This window comes from Numenius arquata, chromosome 1, assembly GCF_964106895.1.
Source record: "Numenius arquata chromosome 1, bNumArq3.hap1.1, whole genome shotgun sequence".
Lineage (NCBI taxonomy): Eukaryota > Metazoa > Chordata > Aves > Charadriiformes > Scolopacidae > Numenius > Numenius arquata.
In genome coordinates, this window is record NC_133576.1 from 61,121,771 (window position 1) to 61,142,783 (window position 21,013).

General features: G+C 39.4%; 1 protein-coding gene across 2 annotated transcripts in view; it reads right to left on the bottom strand.

Annotated features, from left to right (window-relative positions):
• WWC3 (WWC family member 3) overlaps positions 1–21,013 on the bottom strand; it is a 103,065-nt gene that overhangs the window by 60,774 nt on the left and 21,278 nt on the right. For both annotated transcript variants that reach the window (XM_074168390.1, XM_074168480.1), the window contains exon 2: positions 1,667–1,776. In XM_074168390.1, the coding sequence (XP_074024491.1) occupies positions 1,667–1,776 (110 nt within the window). The remainder of the gene's footprint in view (positions 1–1,666; positions 1,777–21,013) is intronic.

A 21,013-nucleotide genomic window follows, 5' to 3' on the forward strand; every position in this document is an offset into this window, starting at 1 on the left:
TCTTTCTGTGCCTTCCTATGGAGCATTTGGGATTTCAATTTCTCTCCGCAAAGACTCTTCTACAGTTTTTGCTCCCAACTGCACAGAAAAAAATGCAAGCCAGATCTGACATGCCTACAATGATTAATATCCCTTCTGTAAGTGCAAACTTGCTGTCTGTGGTAAAGCAGCTAATAACAAAGTCTGAAAAGCAAAAGGGAGTGATTTTTTTTTGTATGTGATGATGATTGTTATTCCTATCAAAGATGCCTATCAGTAGAATGCTTTAGTAGCTTTTTTCAGTCACAACATTGCAATGGGAGTTCTTGTTCTACTCATTATCTACAGGGACTCCTAAAGCCTTTTACAAAGTTCAAGATAAAAAAAGTTGCCAAGATCCTCGTTTGTATTTTTCTTATGTGCATTCACACACACGTACGTATGTTGGTGCACATGCACTCCATTGCTGTACTCTGATGTAAACCTCACTTTTTCTTCAACTTCAACATTAACTAAAGTTATTGTGACAGTTTAAACAGCAATCATTAAGCTACTGTATCTTTTAAACAGCATTATTATAAGAATTACCTAACAGTCTGTATTTATTGCCTTTCAATTGTCTCGGCTATCTATCCTGGTGATCAGTGCACTAACAGCTCTTTAAAGTTGATTATTTAATTTGTGATCTTTGTTAATTTCACAACAAATAAGTGCCTATGTGGGTCAAACAACATCACGGGAACATTTCTTATTCTGTTGGAGTTGTTTAAAAATAAGTAATTGTGAAACCACAGTACACAAGTAATTCCAATGATGGCACGAAGCCAAAAACTATTTCTACACTTATATTTTTTAATTGACTAGATTTCAAGTAGATAGCATTGAGGTTGTTTTTGCAGATTATGCTATTTACCATTGCTGTGATAGCCCATATAACCACTTTCTTCTTTTCTCCCTCCCTGCCAACTGCCAATTCCCACAATATTGAAAGCATTCACTCGATGATAAGAAGCTTAATGATAGCAGCACAACAGTAACAGCAGCAGTAATACAAAGCTGTAAAGATAAGACATTTTTTTAAAAGCAGAACTGGCAAATGTGCCAGACAGTGGCGATACAAAGCTCAGCAAGAGTCCAAAAGGGAAAACACTGGAAATCTCTCCCTCCTAGTTTCCAAAAGGGACATCTGTTGTCTTTTTGATAGCACTTTGTACTATATTAAAGCATAAAACATACGTTACTTAAGAGAGGACGAGATTACTATATCTCATAGTGCTCCTAATTAAAAGTTAGCACTTTTCTCTCAGAATGCAATACTGAAGAATGAACTATGGATAACTGGAAAAATAGGAAATACAAAAAAGTATAGTATAAAAATCTTAATTTACACATGACAAAAAGCAACAACAAGATTACCGATACTTCATAGTATGACAAAGCAAAACAAAATAGTTTTATACGCTGTAACTAAATCATAAGTTGCAAAATTCTTTACAAATGGAAGAAGGATTTTGCTCCTATTTGAATGATGAGAAAATAGGTACTAACTAGATGAGAAAATAGAAACTACTTGCATGCATTTTCGCACTGTAGCATGAGGTGAATAAATGGTATCGGAAACAAAGTTAGTGCCATCAGTTTACATCATCTTGCTACTATTCCTCAAAATAGTCATACATCTACTCACGATTTATGTGGTCCATATAATAAACTCCAATCTGTTGATCATAAACAGTTTCCCATCCTAAAGGAAGCTCATCACCAACACAGTCAGCAAATGTCAATGGCTTTGTAATCCTGTAAAAATAAAAATAGCGCAAATAAATACAAGAGGTGCAGAGTTTACAGTGCAATGAATGTTATTACATGTTTTGAAGATACCTCCCATCATTTGATAACAAACTAGTTATGCTACTTAGGAATGTGCTAATAACTACAAACATACAGTTTCAAAATAAAATTTCATTTAAATATGCTGACAGATACTCCCCAAGCAGGTATGACAAGCTTCTCCCTTCAAGTTTCTATGTTTAACAGTTTAATTACAATGGCATGCAGTCCTACCAGTTTTTCTCCCATATTGCAAAGAACACAAATGTAAAGCTGGAGTTCACCACTGCTAAAAGCTACTAGAAGCTTTATAGGTTTTAACTTCTTCAAAGTGTCAAAGCAGCATATTTGTTTTCCCCTTAAAAAGAAAAACTAAACTTTAAGAAAGCACTATATAATAGATGTCTCCTCTTTTCAATTTTACATGTCCAACTATTAATGATATTCTCTTGGTGCAGACCCACCCAAATTAATTCCTGTCCCTCAAAAAGAACAGAGGCAAACAAACGTCTCTAAAAAATTCTGAAGCCATTAGAGCAGAAATAGTAACTAATAAGTAACAGCATTACTATCTAGCAGCTTAAAAGATCACATCCCTTGCTAAGCAAACGCTTCATAGACCAGTGGGTAATAGAAAACCAAAACAGCAATTTCAGTATTGTAAGGAATGTTGAAAACACTGGGTTAAAAATTCTACAGAAAGACCCTTAAACTAATACTGTTCTAGAACATCATATATATGGAAGAACAAATGCTGCAAATAAAAAAATCCTTAACATTCAGTGGAATAAAATCTATTTCCCAAATCATCATTTTAATCATTACTTAACCCCTTTTTCCTCTAAAAACTGCCATAAAATTCCTTTACAGAAAAGCTATTAATATAGTAATTTCAATTATACATGAGATACCGATCCAACACCTTCAATGTTTATTTGTTGAGGCATTTCTCATACATAGAATGATGACAGCTTTGCAAAGATAAAATACATTAATTTAGGGACTGATTTACATTCAGCATAACCTATGGCATAATACTGTTCAGCATAAAATGGAAATTCTGTTTGTATGTTATAATACCTAATTAAGGTTTCCTTATACCAGATTTGGCCTATACTTACAAATACACTGCAGAATTGAGAGATCATTGGGACTGGTAATTGCACTTCATCTGATAATACCTGTATAAGCCAAAAACTTTGTCTGAACTGAAACACATCTGTCCTTGAACTAGAAGTCTTTATCCACTCCAAAACAAAGATGACCAGAAGAATCCAATGGTAAAGACTTCAAATGACAGAAATACTACTATGGCTACATTCTAGCTATTCCAACAGTCCAGTAAGTGCACCATTCAACCACTAACACAGAGCACATAACTTCGCACACACCAAACAGGAAAAACTATATTTAACTGCCTCCTAAAACTACTTTAGTATTTTTGAGATTAAAATGTTTGAAATTAACTGTAGTAGAATAAAAAAAAATCCTCACTAGGTTAAATGTAATGTTTAAATAACTCTGTACAACAGTACAAAGATCAAGTCAGGTAAAATAAAGAGCTTGATCATATGTTATGGATTCACAAACATGTATAAACAGTTTAATAAGATGAAGATGTACATAAACTTGTGCGCCACTACTTAAAGTAAAAATTTTCCATTACTGAGAAATACATAGCTTACATCATGTAATCATGCAAATCCAAAGCTGCTCTATTCAAGAAAGAAAATGTTACTACAGACTGGTATATGCTTTCTTTCAGTAATTCATCTAGCAGTCAGGCAGACCAAATATTGCCAAAATACTTCTGATCTCCCTGGAATTCAGTCAAATATTAAAAATATAACGTGCAGCATTTTTTCGTGAACTCTCATGGTTTTGTTCTGAAGACATCATGTTTACGATTTCTCAAAGTAGTCTAGACATCGGCTCCTAAATTACCACACTATAGACATGATTTTCTTTGGAATGAGTTATGAGACATGCTTGCCTTTTATACAAACACACCCTCACCCTTTACTCATAAATAAAACCTACACATGATACCCTAACCTTTCACACTACAAGAACTTTAATTCAATGCTCTCTGTGATCCCATCAGGGCTCAGACTTCCAGGACAAGGACAACGCTCACTTTCTGGAAGAGAGAGACTGAAGAAAGCCAATGCATCTGGTCTAACCGGTTTTCATTCAAACGTTATAAAGCATGCATGAACAGCTTAATTAATGGTTTTGAAGGAAACCTTGTAAGAAACAGAACACATAAAAAGCTGTCTTCCAGATATTCAGGTCATTATTAACTCCATGTTGCTCACTTTAAACTACATTCAAAGTTGCTCCAAAATGGATTCCCTTCAGACAACACGTAACATCACACTGATTCTCAATTCGGTCACATTTGTACCTAATGTAGCTTGAACCTTCTTCATTCAACTCACCTAGGTCAAAACATGCAGAGCTTAAACTAAGAACTGGAAGTCTGTCCCTGTGTTTTGCACTGATTTAACTAAGTCAACTAAAAAAAAAAAACATTTCTGGTTTAACCAGCACAACTCTGAGGACAAGATTATTTTTTTTCCAGTTAGGGAAACTAAGGGTTTCCAGAACAACAAAGACAAAATGGAACAGATGCAGATATGGATATTGGAGGTCAGCCACCAGTTACAGCAGTAGACTGCTGAAATTAAGTATCTTCTGGAAATACTGCTTTACCCTCTGTTTTGTTTTTTTAATTAGGTTAAGCACTGTAAAATAGGACAGGTCTTTCCTGCTTCTATATAAAGCATTGTACAAGTACACCTGTTAAATCAAAGTATTAAAATAAAGATAAAAAAAACCACAAACACCTTTCTGAAACATTACAAAAGACAGAATAAAAATGCTGCTGCCTCTAATTAAATAAAAAACAAGGCTGCCCTGAACTATGCTATTCACAGTAGTAAAGAATAACAAAGGCATTTTATCTGTCACCGGTGATCAACTTCCATCCCCGCCAAGACAACTGGTAGATACTAGTAAGAAGGTTCTGAGCTTTCAGCTGAAGACAGAACTCCTCTGGGACCAAGTTTACAACATTAACTCATTGTGACCACTGGATCTACAGCCCAAGTACAAGTGATAGCCATCCACAGGAGCCAGTTTTGTATGTATCAAAGAGCCAACTATAACTTCAGAATAATGAAGAATCAGCAAATCAATTATCTCAAAATGTTTATCCTTTCCAAAAACAGTGATGCTCCTCAGTCATTAGGCACCCAATCTTTTGTGACTTTGAAACCCTTCAAAAGCAAACACAGGAACACAAAAGGGGTAGGAATTAGAGATCGGGACAACAAAGGGAACCTTGTGGTAGGAGTCTACTACAGGCCCCCTGACCAGGCAGAGCCTGTCGACGATGCCTTCTTACTCCAGCTGGAAGAGGCATCACGATCACAGGCTCTCATCCTGCTGGGTGACTTTAACCACCCTTACATCTGTTGGAAAAGCAACACGGCTGGCTGCAGGCACTCCAGGAAGCTTCTAGAGTGCCTAGCCGACAACTTCTTGAGACAAGAAATCACCAGCCCTACTCGAGGAGATGCATTGTTGGACCTGTTGGTCACAAATGCAAGTGAGGCCATCAGGGATATCAAAGCTGAAGGCAGTCTGGGCTGCAGTGATCATGCTCTAGTGCAGTTCACTCTCTTAAGAAGTTTGAAGCCCAAGAGGAACACCATCAGGACGCTAAATTTTAAGAAAGCGAACTTCCAACTCTTCAAGGAGTTAGTAAATAGGACCCCATGGGAAACTGCCCTTAGGGACAAGGGAGAAGAACAAAGCTGGCAGATCTTTAAGGATGCTCTCCATAGAGCACAAAAGATCTCAATCCCAACATGTAGGAAATTGGGTAAGGAAGGCAAGAAACCACCATGGTTGAGCTGGGACCTGCTGGTCAAACTAAGGGGTAAGATGGGGCTACACAGGAAATGGAAGAAGGGACAGGCAACCTGGGAAGAGTATAGGGATGTTGCCCGGCTGTGTAGGGATGAGGTCAGGGAGGCCAAGGCACAGCTAGAATTGGACTTGGCAAGGGACATAAAGAAAAACAAGAAAGGCTTCTACAGGTACATTAATCAGAAAAGGAAGGTTAAAGAAAATGTACCCCCCCTAATGAGCACCAGTGGGGAACTTGTATCAACGGAGGAAGAGAAGACGGAAGTTCTCAATAATTTTTTTGCCTCAGTCTTCACTGGCAACCCCTCTCCTCCTAGCTCTTGTATTGATGGCCCACAAGTTGAGGATCCAGGTGACAAAGTCCATCCCACTATAACTGAAGGCATAGTACGTGATCACCTAAGGAATCTAAAGATATACAAGTCCATGGGACCTGATGAAATCCATCCCAGAGTCCTGAAGGAACTGGCTGATGAAGTTGCAAAGCCACTTTCCATGATATTTGAAAAGTCATGGCAGTCATGTGAAGTCCCTGCAGACTGGAAGAAAGGAAACATCACACCCATTTTTAAAAAGGGAAGAAAGGAGGACCCTGGGAACTACCGACCTGTCAGCCTCACCTCTGTGCCTGGGAAGATCATGGAGCAGATCCTTCTGAATGCCATGCTTGGGCACATGGAAGACAGGGGGATGATTCAGGACAGCCAACATGGCTTTACTAGGGGCAAGTCCTGCCTGACTAACCTAGTGGCCTTCTATGATGAAGTGACTAGGTCAGTAGACAAGGGGCGACCTATGGATGTAATCTATCTGGACTTCTGTAAGGCCTTTGACACAGTTCCTCACAACATCCTGCTTGCCAAATTGGAGGGATACGGATTTGATGGGTGGACGGTTCAGTGGATAAGGAATTGGCTGAATGGTCGCACCCAGAGGGTGGTACTCAATGGCTTTAAGTCCAGATGGAGAGCAGTGACAAGTGGTGTCCCTCAAGGGTCCGTGCTGGGACCAGTACTGTTTAATATTTTTATCAAAGACATAGACAGAGGGATTGAGAGCACCATCAGCAAGTTTGCAGATGACACCAAGCTGTGTGGTGTTGTCGATACACCGGAGGGACGGGATGTCATTCAGAGGGACCTGGACAGGCTGGAGAGGTGGGCCCAGATGAACCTCATGAGGTTCAACAAAAGCGAGTGCAGGATTCTGCACCTGGGAAGAAACAATCCTCAGTATAAATACAGACTGGGGGATGAGGTGTTAGAAAGCAGCCCTGAGGAAAGGGACTTGGGGGTGCTGATGGACGAGAAGCTGGACATGAGCAGGCAATGTGCTCTCGCAGCCCAGAAGGCCAATCACATCCTGGGCTGCATCAAAAGAAGTGTTGCCAGCAGATCCAGAGAGGTGATTCTGCCACTTTACTCTGCTCTGGTGAGACCTCACCTGGAGTACTGTGTGCAGGTCTGGAGCCCTCAATATAGAAAGGACATGGACCTGATGGAGCGGGTCCAGAGGAGGGCCACCAAAATGATCAGGGGGCTGGAGCACCTCTGCTATGAGGACAGACTGAGGGAGCTGGGGTTGTTTAGCTTGGAGAAAAGGAGGCTCCAGGGAGACCTCATAGCGGCCTTCCAGTACCTGAGGGGGGCCTACAGGAAGGCTGGGGAGGGTCTGTTTACAAAGGCCTGCAGCGACAGGACGAGGGGCAATGGTTTTAAGTTGGAGAAGGGGAGATTTAGATTGGATATTAGGAAAAAGTTCTTTACCATGAGGGTGGTGGAACACTGGAACAGGTTGCCCAGGGAGGTGGTTGAGGCCCCTTCCCTTGAGATATTCAAGGTGAAGCTCGACGAGGCCCTGGGCAACCTGGTCTAGTTGGGGGTGTCCCTGCTGACTGCAGGGAGGTCAGACTAGATGACCTTTGGAGGTCCCTTCCGGCCTGGACCAATCTATGAATCTATCAAAAGAAAGTTTCCACACTGCAAATCCTGTACACCAAGCTGAGAGAATCTTTGAGCATTGTCATGCACCTGTCACCTCTAACTCTGCCCAAATTAAATGTTTTTAAGAAGAAATGGAAGTCTAGTATTTGCATGCAGTAAAATAGACATATCTGAAAAGCCAAGTTTTATTAGTATTTTCTCCGCATCAGTTATGAACTAAACAGAATACAGAAATCAAACTACAAAATAAAACCCAACAGTTGAATAAAACTGTTTCTAAGAGGTGTTTTCCCTCCTTCTTGTGTACTTATTTAATATCTTTAGCCATTACCTATACACAGATTCCAGAATACATTACTGTAACTTCCTGAACATGCAGCAGCATCAAATATTTCTTGAATGCATCACTTCATGGCGGGGAGTGGGTGGGAAGGAAAGACGACAACGCAATTAAAAAAAAAAAAAAAGGCAATGGCAAAATACCATTTTAGATAAATTACTGCAAAAATGCTCTCAGGTTTAGTATACTTTGTTAACAGAATCTAATTTCAACCCCCCCAAAAAACATAGAAAACCTTGACCTTTAAATAATAAAGAAACACTCCAGGGTTCAAAGAAAACACACACTTTGACTCTCCAAAACACAGTTTGACCAAGAGCTTGGGGCAGCAATTTAATTGTCATGGATTTTCAAAACCAGAACCAGATCACTAAAAACACAAGGCATCAGAATATATTAGATAAGATCCTCAGTCTTCCACTAGCCCTGAATCAGAGGGCCCTGGCTGATTGAAATCCCTAGGTCTAACTGAGCAAATTTAGTTCCTCCCAGGGGAAGTTTAAGACAAACAGAGCCATGTTTTTGCAAAATCTTGAACAGGAAATCAAAAAGGTGTTTCCAAAGTAGAAACGCTGCTGCAAGCTAGCTGCGATCTCTCAGACAACATCTAGATGCCTATATTACATCCAGAGTCACCTTATCTTTCAAAGTGGTCCTGGATTAACAGGAAAGCACTAACCACAAGGGCTAAATATGAGAAAGAACCACCAAGTTCTGAAGAAAAGCCACCATTTATAAAGGAGACAGAGGGAAGGATGGAAGAACAGCAACTGCCCACTGCTTTTATTTTTGTTCGTGATTTTGTGTAGGTCCAACAGCAGAGGCAGAAAATGTGTAATAAACTTTGGTACTCCTCAACAGACAACTAGGAGAAACATTCTCTTAAATCTGATCTCAGTCTAAATAGTCATCTAACGGGATAGATGGTTTTGCCTGACAAATACGAATTACAGGCTAGGAAACTGTATTAATTCACATTATGGATCTGAAAAATACCAGGCAATTTAACAATGACTAACAGTATAACTAGAAAAGAGCACTCTGGAGTGCACCATGGTTTTCCTCACTGGCTGTCCTCTTATTACGGACTCAGCTCTTCTCAAGTAGCCAAGTCATAAAAACGAGCTGGATTTTGAAATGAGGTTTGGCAAATTACACACTGACTGCTTAGTCAAAAGTACAACAAAGTTCAACAAACTATATGTATATTTTCAAGATAAAAATCCCTCATAGCTTTTTTCATAGTCCAAATGATATACCTTCATTTTATGGCATAATTTATCCTCAACTTCTGAATAAAACGTTACTGAACATCTACGCAATCCTTCACTAAAATAAATCCACAATACAGATGGCCAGACAGAAACTCGCACAAATGAGATTCTGTGCTCAGGACAAAGACTTAAAGAAGGTAACTTGTATTCAGAGTAATTGCTGGGATACATTTCCCTTAGAAATAAAATGCTACCCTACAGCAAGGAAATAACAGCACCAGCTCTTCTAAAGGTCAATTGAAATCCAGTCTTTTGAAGCCCACACTGTATTTTGCAGTAATTTTCATTCTTTTTTTAAAACAACTGCAAATAAGCATAGGAAAGACTACTAATAGTGTCAAATCAGTGTACTTGCTTCAATTAATTTTACAGTAACATAGGCCAACATAGCATACATCAGTGTGCAAAATGGAAGGCACAAGACGGCATTAGCCAGCTACAGTAATGCATCAACACCTTTAAGTCATCTTTTTTCCTGTGTTCTTTACTGAAGAATTTTTTAGTTGTTTGTTTTGTGGGTTTTTTTAATGAAAACAAGTGTTAACTGCCCTTAACAGATGGTATCACAAACCCAGACAACCTATGCCGAGACAGCTGACAAGCATGTCACTTCCACAAATATTTGAGTTATTTGTTGATCACCACCTCCTAAGCCATGGTTTGCCACTGCTTACAGCACGGCAAACAAGCTGGTGGCAGTTCCTTTTAAGTCCACTCTGTATACTACAGTGCTTCAGGAGCTGGTTAAAAAGCAGCTCTAACACTGTGCAACAGGGCAGCATAGACAGTAACATCAGCAGCCATCCTAGTCTCTGTCCATAACCGCCCTGTGTTTTACTGCTACCTGAGCTTACATGGGTCAAGCAAAGTAAGCAGCATCAGCTATCTACTTCTCTTGTCACCTCGTGCTGAAGAAAAACATTCAGGAAAAATGGAAATAACATTATAAACACTCAGCGGGTTGACCCGAATGCATGAGCACTCTATTTTGGCACCCAAAACCTAATGCAATGATTTTGCTTCCTAGAGCATTTCAGATCATCACATCCTGTGTTGTGCGCTACATGGAATCAATTGACTCCAAACCAAAAAGAATTCACTTTTTCATGCTAGGCAGTCTCTATGGTTTTTTTTTTTTAAATCTCACTAGAACTTTTCTGATGGGCAGGGTATTATACATGTGTTAGACGAAAACTGTTCATCATACGCAACATATTCGCTGCTACATGTAATGCTAATAGAGCAGATGGCCATCAAACCCCTGAACAAGTATATTTTGTGATGCAAAATGTATACATGTGAAACTACATGTATAAGTAAAAGATAACTTATATGATTTGTTGACTTATAAGTAGTAACAGAAGTTTATATTGCCTACAAACACCTGTGAGAAATGTACCAAGGCCACCCTTTAACCTTCTTTCACTATTCCAGAAACAATAAGCATTTACTAACAAGCAACAACAGAGAAATAATATTTTGTTTTTATCCTTTATCATAGTCCCTAAAAATCGAAACAGCCAGGAAATATTCGCTTAGTATGTTGAAACATAAAATAAAATGCTATGTCAAACTGCAGCTCTCGCGTAACTTGTCTGGCTGCTCAGGAACTGCTGAAACAGTTCCACACAGGCAGCCAAGTCTTCCAAGCAGCCATCCATTTCTTAACAGCAGCTATGATTCATATCCAAATTCAGAACGCAAATATTATGGGAAATTCTTGCTGAAAATATACCCACATTTCATCAAGATGACCAAAATTCCTCCTTCAAAAATCATAGTCAAGTTAAAAGTCAGTGCTTTTAAGAAAACTGCTTTTGTTTCTATTTATTATTTTTTCACAGAGGGTAAGCAATAAAAAAATGGGGGCAAAGGGGTTAAGTAAGACTGTCCGCAAGTGCTTTAAAATATTTTGTTTGTGTATGCACAGATAGCCTGAAGTTACAGGCAACTGTACAAAGCCACCAGCAGAACCTAAGATCAGTGGCAGGGCAGAGGCAATTGCTGGAGGGGCTGGCTGAAGGAAGGCAGGCTGGGCAGCAGGTGACTTGACATCGAGACCAGAAAACAGACAAAATTTCATATGGCAACTGGGAATAAGCCATAAGAGGACAGCAGCAATATGCAGCAGCTAAAACAGTTAAGAGGGTGAGATTAGACTACAGTCTTACTATACTGATGTCAAATTGGACCTTGCTACTGCATATGTTCTTAGCTAGAAACAGTAACACGCAAGATATTTACGACTTTTCTTTTGCCAATCCTAATAAAGCTGCCTTTGTTACTCAAAATCTCTAAATATTTACAAGATCTTCTCAAGGACTTGCATATTGGGAGAGACTTCCAAAAAAAAAAAAAAATACCACCAAAAGCCTAAGCTAGAAGATAAGGGAAATTTAATGGGGAGCTTCAGAATCTAAGAAGCAAGCTGAATTCTTCCACCTGTGTGTGGTGGAAGACCACTACACCTGTCCAGACACAGCACAGCTTTACAGCAAGCAAGCAAAGCAGTGTTCTAGTCTCACCAATTCTGAATCATTTATAACTTTGGCACCAATTTCTGTGAATAACAGTGTTCTCCAACTACATGTTATTGGTAATTAAGATCCCAGTTAGTAAAGGCCAGCCCTCCAGTTATTTGTTTATTTCTTCCATCCTGCAAACCACAACTCTGCAACCTTCTGCTGGAGAAGAGCAAGTCATCCAGCTGTCAGATTTCTACATCCTCAGTATATATTAAAGCCTATTTCTATGTTCAATTCTGTCCAGCAAACTTCTTGGCAATTGTATCCTTAGTTTTGTAATTACTGTTCTGGTTTGAGAAAATTTTCTGACTAGCTTACTTGGCCACAATCCTGCCCACCAGTTAACTAAACCGTTGTAGTAGAGTCACTGGGAGAGGCGGTGAGTTGCTACACCCTTACACAGAGGACTCTGTATGTGCCTGTGTGTAAGCGTATGCATACACACACAAAATTGTTCTCTTCTGACTGCTGGTCACAACTTCTGTATGCAACTACTACATGAGGAGGAAACACCTGTACTTTCCAAATGGAAGTCATCTGAGCAAGGGTGAAGAAGTGCATCTGCAAGATCCTACCACCAAATTCTTTGTAATAAGCCCTTTGGACACGAACAAGAATAACAGGAGGAGTTTAAAGCAGGAAGAAAATGAAGCAGACAGGAAAAGGGAGGTCCCCAGCAGGCAAGGAGGAACAAAAAATGGGACAAAATTCCAAACTCAAGTCCATGAAGTTCCACATGTTAGAAGAAAAGGAGGCATCAAAAGACACTTTAACATCTCAATAACAAGTAACTAAAATGGTTGTAAAGGCGGAAAGACAGTATCATGCAGGGGAATACTTCCTGCAGACTCTTGCAGGACTGCTTCAATTTTACATCAAAAAAAGATTAGCACATCCTCACTATTACCTTGCCTCTTTAATTTCTAGTTTATTACGGTATCTTGACTGTCTCTGGAGTAGTACATAAGCAAAAGCACCAAGTCCTTCAAAACTGTCTCCCCATCTACTGTGTTCTCTCACTAATCCCATATGCACTTGTCGCGGTTTGGACCGGGTTGGCCAATGACAAGATGACAGATGCTCTCCCCCACCTCTTGCTCCAAGGAAAGGAAGGAGAGAGATAAAGAGAGTTATGAGTTTAGGAAAAAACTAAACTACTTTAATGAAATATTAATAATAAAATAAAAAAGGAAAGAACTAAATAGATACAACATGTACAAAACCGTATCAAGCGCCCAGGGAGGTATCACTGTCAGGCACTGGAAAAGTTCCAGACTGGACTCCAGAATTGGATTCCGGAACACTCTGATCAAGATCAGAGGTAGGCAAACTGACAGGGTCCTCTTCAGGTATCAGTCATTGAAGCAGCAGTCATTCAAGAAGGGTCCATTCAAGCAGAGCCAACCCGACCCCTTTGGTCCCTCAGCTTTTATACTGATCATAGCAGATGGGACGGGATACCCTATTGGTAAGTTTGAGGCACCTGACCTGCCCACCCGTCCCCAGAGGTGCAACCCCTCCACGGGGTAAACAACCAAGTCAGGTAACCCTGGTTGCCATGGCAACAAGTGTAAGCAAGAGCCTCTCTCACTGAACAGAAAGTTGGCTCTGCTCCACCCCAAACCGGGACAGCCCTATATCCAGAAAGATTATGTCAGCATTTGTTGACTAGCTTGCTACCCTTAAGTCTGACCTTGCTAGACTAAACGTTTCTTCAAAATTTTGAAGTCTATGTGATTATCCCAAACATTTTGGCAGAGATTTCTCTAAAACATTCTAACAGCCATTAGTAATTCAAGTTCCTGAACATCTGTAATGGTTATCTCTGCACTGCTGAAGGCCTGCCCCGCCTTAAATTTATCATTCTTCTTTACCAACTAGCCAGATTGGAAATAACTAAATATATATGTGTGTATGTACATATACACACACACACACACACTTAATGGTATTTCATAAAATTATAAAATGGTTAGAGCTGGAAGGGACCTTAAAAGATCATCGAGTTCCAACCTCCCTGCCATGAGCAGGGACACCTCCCACTAGAGCAGGTTGCTCAAAGCCCCATCCAGCCTGGCCTTGAACACTTCCAGGGAAGGAAGTTGTCCTTCCAGGGAAGGACAACTTCCCTGGGCAACCTGTTCCAGTGTCTCACCACCCTCACAGTAAAGAATTTATTCATAGTATCTAATCTAAATGTCCTCTCTTCCAGTTTAAATTCCGATTTGGACAAATCAATACAAGTGTCAAAATGACAGAGGCTTAACCTAAACATTCTTCAATAAAGCAAGCATTATAAAATACTTGTGAACACTTTAAATCACTTTAGACAAGCCTCATTCGGCAAAACCCAGAATCTTATGTCAACTAGTAATCTTTGGGCCAACTAGAAGGCAAGTATTTGAAGACGCACAGAGGTTATCGCCAGAATCTCAAGATATATATGCAATTACATCTTGATGTGATCTACAAGCACTCATTAACCAAAGAAAACCCTTCTCATACCCTGAGAAAGCCCGTCATGCTAGAAAATGTGCCAACAAACACGATGCTAAAGGCATTTTATACTTCTGTAGTCTGGGAGAAACAATGTTTTAGAATAGGCTATAGCCAAACTACCTAATTACTAGTACTGCCCTAGAGGTAAACTGAAGTTTCATGAGATTAGAAACAGACATCTGTCATGTCTACTTGCACAAACAAGCTCAGCACTACTATCAGTGAAAATTTAAGTAATTTGATGTTTTACAATATTTTAAGTGCCAATCCTCCAAAAACTTACTATTCTTGGAGTATATTCAATTAAATTTTACTGAAATTAATTTCATGAAACTATTTCCACCAATAAGTATTACCCAATGATACTAATAAAAGAGAAAACACATGTTAGAAGTTACCAGAAACCATTTCTAAAGAAATGAAGCAGAAAGTGACAAACAATGGAAGGAAAAAGTAAATGCAACTGGACTGAGTATAAAACAATGGTTGGAAAAGTATATATTCAAGAGACCATTCTTTTCAAGTCTCGGAACAAAGTGATGTGTAGATAAGTGCCAAAAGAATATGCATACCATGACTTCACATACATCCTATTAAAAACAAATTGTGAGGTAAAACAGTAAACAAATGCCTCACACCCAGAGAAGTCTACTCTGCCAGCTAATATTAGAAATTCAAGACAAGAGTTTCTCATTTAACCTTTCAGAACAGCTTTGCTCCTCCTTCTCTTCCAGCGTGCTTGAAAACAGTGTTATATTTGTCCTGTATTTTTCCTAAAAGTACCACATATGGCATTTCTTAAACATGCTCAATTATCACATTCCTGGAAGTTTTATGGACTCTTATACCATTTCTGTGTAATGTCTTCTAACGTGCTACTGTGCCGTCACGCACCGACGTTGCCTCTACAGCGGAGAAATCGTGCCTTGTAAAAGGCCACAGCCCCAGCCCCAAGCCCCACTCAGTGGAGTAGAGTGGGTGCCCATGGGCATAGAGGGACACCTGCGACCAGAGAGGGCATTGCACTGCACTCCAGCAGACCCCTGCCCAAACCATGCCACAGATCTGTAAGGCAGGCTTTCCAGACTGCTTCTCTTCTTAAGTTTCTGAACTACATTAATAAAGCAATACTTTTTGCGGGAGCGAAGAGCACAACTAATATGACACACACACGATCCAAGGGCACTGTTTCAATCACTTGCCTGAAAATTTACTAAGCTCGACTTAGCTCTAAGCAACTGAAGTGGAAATATGTTGACAGGATCTTTGATGCTTTTGGTTTCAAACTCCATTTCTTGCAAGCGGTGATCTATGGCAGTCACCTCATTATTTAAGGTTTTTCCGCTCTTCCAGGAGTTAGAGACCCTTAGTCAAGCACATCTGGGCGTATGTTTCAGCTGGCTAGAAGTGGCGATGGACAAGTCATTAGTGAATACTGTATATATTAGCATACACATACAGACATCCTCAATCTACCTACTTATTTAAAAGCTTCAGTAAACCATATTTTAACTGCTATTACAAAAAAAGTTAACAGTTACCTTCAAAGTATTAAATGTGGTCTGAAAATAAACCCATTAAAGAAAACTGTGCTTAAAATGTGTCTTTTTTTTTTCCCAGACGTATCAGGAGATGTAACAAAAGAAACTATCTCCCTAAAAGCTTTGCTTCTTTTATACCACTGGAGTAATAACCCCCTCAACTAAATAAAATAATTTCTCTAAAGTCGAAAAGCTAAGAAAAAGTAATGGTTCTGCAATGATTTGCAGCCTTGCTACATTGTCTTCTCTACAGCTCACTCTTTGCCTTTACTTTAAGTTTACAGACATAGATGCCAATTATTTACACTTTATTACATGATAGGTTGAGAATGTTGAGAATCAAAATCTTAGAAATGATACAAACTATCAGTCATGAATACAAACTAATGTAAGCTACAAATATATAACATTAATGCAGCTGCTGGGGAGAAGATTCTCTAAAATATATACTTAAAATCTTACAATTGCTTCCATACTCCAGGTCGACCCCCTTGTCAGCCAGTCATTTCCAAGCTTTTAGGAAAACTTAGCCCCTGTTTTCCCAACATTTAATTATCCCAGTATTATTACTGTTCCCCAAATACACTTATGTCCTACAGTCGTGCTTAATGCTGACTTTGCAAACTAACAGTATATTCCCCAATCAGTATTAGTAATTTAGTAATATATCCTAAAGAAAAAGACAGTTTCACAGATTTATGTTCATCTGAAATTTTTTAAGAGGTTGAATTTATCAAGTTTGATGCTATTACTTCCATGGCTGCCAGTAGTTGTGCAATATATTATATTAAAGCTTCAAGCTAGACCAATAAAGTACCTTCCAAGTAAGTAATATGAGGATTTATTCATAATTTCATTGTCACGCTTTTGGTAAAATACAGGAATAAAAAAAAATGTTTTTTGTGAAAAATCCAGAGAAAACAAGCCAGATAATGTAGTTTTTATGAACAGTAATAGGGCAATAAGAAAAAAAAAAATAAATCTTAAGACAACCTGCTCAAAACCAATGTAAAAAATACTTATAACTACTAGAAAAATTCATTTTTGGTATAAGAAGCTAAATCAAAGAGTAAGATAGTGTAATTAATGTTGTTGGGTTGGTTTTTTTTGTTTTTTTTTTGTTTTTTTTTTTTTTTACAGTATAAGATTTCAGATCTACCCAAAAATGGGAAAGTAAAAGAAATATCAATCAACAGGAGATACAGCACAAGTATAGAAAACACACCATGTCAACAAACTTACACTGATCTTAAATTGAACATAATTGAACATCCACAAGTAACAAATACCTCTTCACTAAAACAGCAGTGGAAAGTAGATTAAATTTATACAGTAACATACTACATTCAACAGTAGATGGCCTCCTCTTCTTCTTCCCCACCTCCCATGACTGAGAAGGTTAAAAATAGAGGTTTCCGTTTCCTTAGATTATTTTGCTTTAAACTTCTGTAGAGCACTGAAATTAGCTACTTTGCCAGCTTCCTACATTTGTGTTAGAAAAGAAGGAGTGTTAAAAACGCACTTCCATTTACAGCAACTCAGGAAACCAACTTCTGTGGTTTGTATTATTATTATCATTCTTAAATGACAAGTCCCTCTAGAAGTTGAAGGTGCCTCTTTCAAAGTTTCCCTTCAGATTTCCCTCACCCAAGCACCCCTTGCACCACACAGTCACATATGTTGGACGTAATCTTCTGTATTTGCATATTTTTCTGTATTTGTACATTCCTTTGCAGTTAGTAAACACAGATATTTTCAGTGCACAGTGTTCAATTTCCCGTATCCAAGAGTGGCTCCAGTACTGAGAAGGAGAGCTGAAGAAAGCCAGCTTCAGCTCCCTCTCTCCCAGCCCTCGAGAAGTTGGAGCTGCAGGAAGCCTCTAACTTCCACCATGGCAGCAGAGAGTGGCCCCAGCTGACCAGGTCCATATTTTAAGGTCAGAAGGAACCACTGTCATCATCTAATTGATCTCCTGCATAATACAGGCCACAAAACTTCAGCTGGTAATTCTTGCATCTAGCCCAACATCTCGTGGTTGACCTAGAGCATATTTTCCATAGTGGTAAGAGCAGCATTTGTTTATATTGAAAAAGATGTACATCGCAGAGTATCTGAACTGTTTATCTGGAAGTATTGCATATCAACAAACAAAAAGTAGCAGTATCCAAATACTGCTCCAGTATAAAGTTGTATCATCTACACATTACTATAATGCAGTGCCACCCATTCATTAGGAAGTCTGGCATGCTTCGTTAGGCATTGCCTCATTAGGCAATTTTTTGATTGCTTCTAATTTTGCTAGACTGAAATCGTTCTGGCTGAAGTTCTCCCTCCTGAGGGTGTGCCTCATGAGAAGTTTCAATTAAAACAGCTCAGCCATTTGAAAGAATAAAGCAGAAGAAAAAAATGCTGTCCCTCCCCACCCCCATACTAGAATTTCTACAGCAGTCTCCCAAATAATCTCAATGCTACTAACACCAGGTCCTGAATTTTGTAGGTCTTCTACTATCCCCATGGAAAAACATTCAAGTTTGGTCAAGGCACAGGGGGAATATTGTTGCACATGCTCAACATAATTCCGTGAAGTATGGAAGCCCTGTTCTTTGCGGATTTAATCCCCACTGACCATGCGCCAGCTTCTCAGGACCATTCCTGGCTGCACACCCACCCAACCCCAGTGTGCCAGGACATTGCACAGAGCAGCTACAGAAAAACCTTTCCAGTATGACCCTGCTCCTTGTATTCCAGGAACAGAGACTAGGAAGCCAGTTTCTCCTTCCAGTCTCAATGCAATCCCTGTTAGCACCTGAACACCATGGAGGAAAAGAAGGAAGCAGGCATGCCATGATATGGAAGGATGAGGAGCATGGGAACCAGGTGCTGGAAGAAGAGGAAATGGCAATCAGAAAGCAGTAAATGGTGCAGGGAGGCACAGACAGGAGAAGCACAGGGAGAAGGACTTGCAGTGTCCTACAGGTACACTAAGCCTCATTCTTGAGGGTGGGAGGACAGAAAAAAAACCCACCCAAACAAAACCAGAATGCAGCCACAAAAATAAAGACAATTTCACAATTATGATAATGCAGACCTTAATTCCAGCATTTTAGAATGTGTCTGTGTTTGACTACGCAACTTTAATAAACATGAAAAAACCTTACACGTGTCACAAAAAGTGTCTCAGTTAGGAAGAGTACCTTTAGGCACCAGGACCCATATCTTGAAAAGCATTCTTAAGTTTGAGGAAAGAACAAAGCCTATTTTAAAAGTCTGATTCTTTTCCGACAAAGCCAAGTATACACCAAATGAAAAACCTAAACCTCAAAAGCACCTTTGAATGTCTACTGCTACACAATGGATGTTGTTCCCAGGAACAGTAATCCCCAATATGAACGCTTCCTTCATTGCTCATGAAAGACTAAGACCTAGCAACATGGGAACTTGACACGGATACATGTTTGGAAACCACCTAATTAATCCATTTATCTGTTAAGATTGGCTAAAAAAAGAAAAACACCACACACTGGGAGCTGCTCAGGAAATAATTAGGTATTCATGAAGGAAATGAACTACTAAAACACATGTAATAATTGATTGACCAAACAACTACTAAAAGAAAGGTGTGCAAAGAGAGACAGCTACTGTGTTTTGAGACATATCCTCAACAGTATGCTCACTAAAAACTATTTTTTCATAGTAACTGCAACTTCTCTTCTTTTCTCAAGTAAGATCAAGTCTATCTTTAATACAGAGAGCACTTAAACGCAACAACAGAAAAGCCACAAAGACATCAGAAATGCAGATTAAATGAACTGCAGGAGAAGTGAAGGAAGAAGAAAACCATTTGCATTTCCAAGAGGCCTGTCTGGTACTGAGTAACAAACGTGTTGGACAGATGCCTTCAGAAGAGAAGTGGGGGCTTAGGAATGATGTATTAGAAATCTAAGTTCTTCTCAGTGCTAGCAGAAGGGACATAATGTTTTTTTTACTTAAAATACAGAAAGTTACCTGCCCACAGAAATTACATGAAGCCTTATCAGACTGTTCCCTGCATTTCACAGCCCTTTGGGCTACTAGCAGAGGAAGCACCTAAACTTTTAATTTCTTTAACTCCAATTTACCTACTTTCTTCAAAGTTGTTTATGGGTGATACCTAAGCATCAATGGGACCCTCTCAGTCTTTGAAGTGAGGATGGTAGGTAGAACTGTCTCATGGACTTAGGAGTTATCAGCAAAATTTGAGACAGGTGGCAAACTTTTCCCAACAATACCAGCTATTTCCAATTACTGAAAGATCTACTGATTCAATCTCTGAATGGCTTGAAAGAGGAAAAAAAAAATCCACAGTTTTCAGAAGTGTTGTAAGCCTGCTTGCTTAGTTGGGCTGATGAGCAATTCTTCAGGAGATCCAGTAAAAGGAGGGCATGAAGCAGACTGAACCACGATTATTATTCCAGGCAGCAGATGCCTAACGTGTGCCTAACTTTGTGACTAAAGTCTGTTTAAGAGACCAGAACTTCAAAATCGTACCACCAGCTCCTCAAACACTATTAGGAAGCAGGAGTGAACTGAAAGGGAAATGATGGCGCACGGGAAGGCAGGAGAATGCACAGGCATGACAGGAAATTCCCAGAAAATTGTGGTCATGACTCTTTTATGCACTTACTCTGCTCCGCACATTTTCATGCTGCATCATTTTCTAAAAAACTTTTACTATCATGCATTTAGCAAGAAGACAGCCTCTCATAAGACAGCTGTGGAAAAAGAAACAGGCGTTTAAGTAGTAGTATTTTTATAAGAAAGAAACAGTACTCCCTCCTTCCTCCCCCACCTTGTACTTGTGCCACAACCGAATAACTAATTTGAAGAAGAGATTTTTCTCACTGTTTCCTAGACTGCCGCTGCTGCCAGGAAAGCCTGTCCTCTGCCATCACCCTTCATCTAGCTTCCTTTTGCAGGTCGTACTTCCCCATAAGTGAACTCAGATGTTTACATACATCGCCACTCTCAGCATTAAATCCACAGAATTCTTATTCACAGGATTCGGATTTTCTGATTTCATCCCTTCCCTACTCATCATCATAGTTGAAAGTCTGATCCTAAATTTTTTAACATCCTTAAGAAGTTAACTTTCTTCACAATTTTGCCT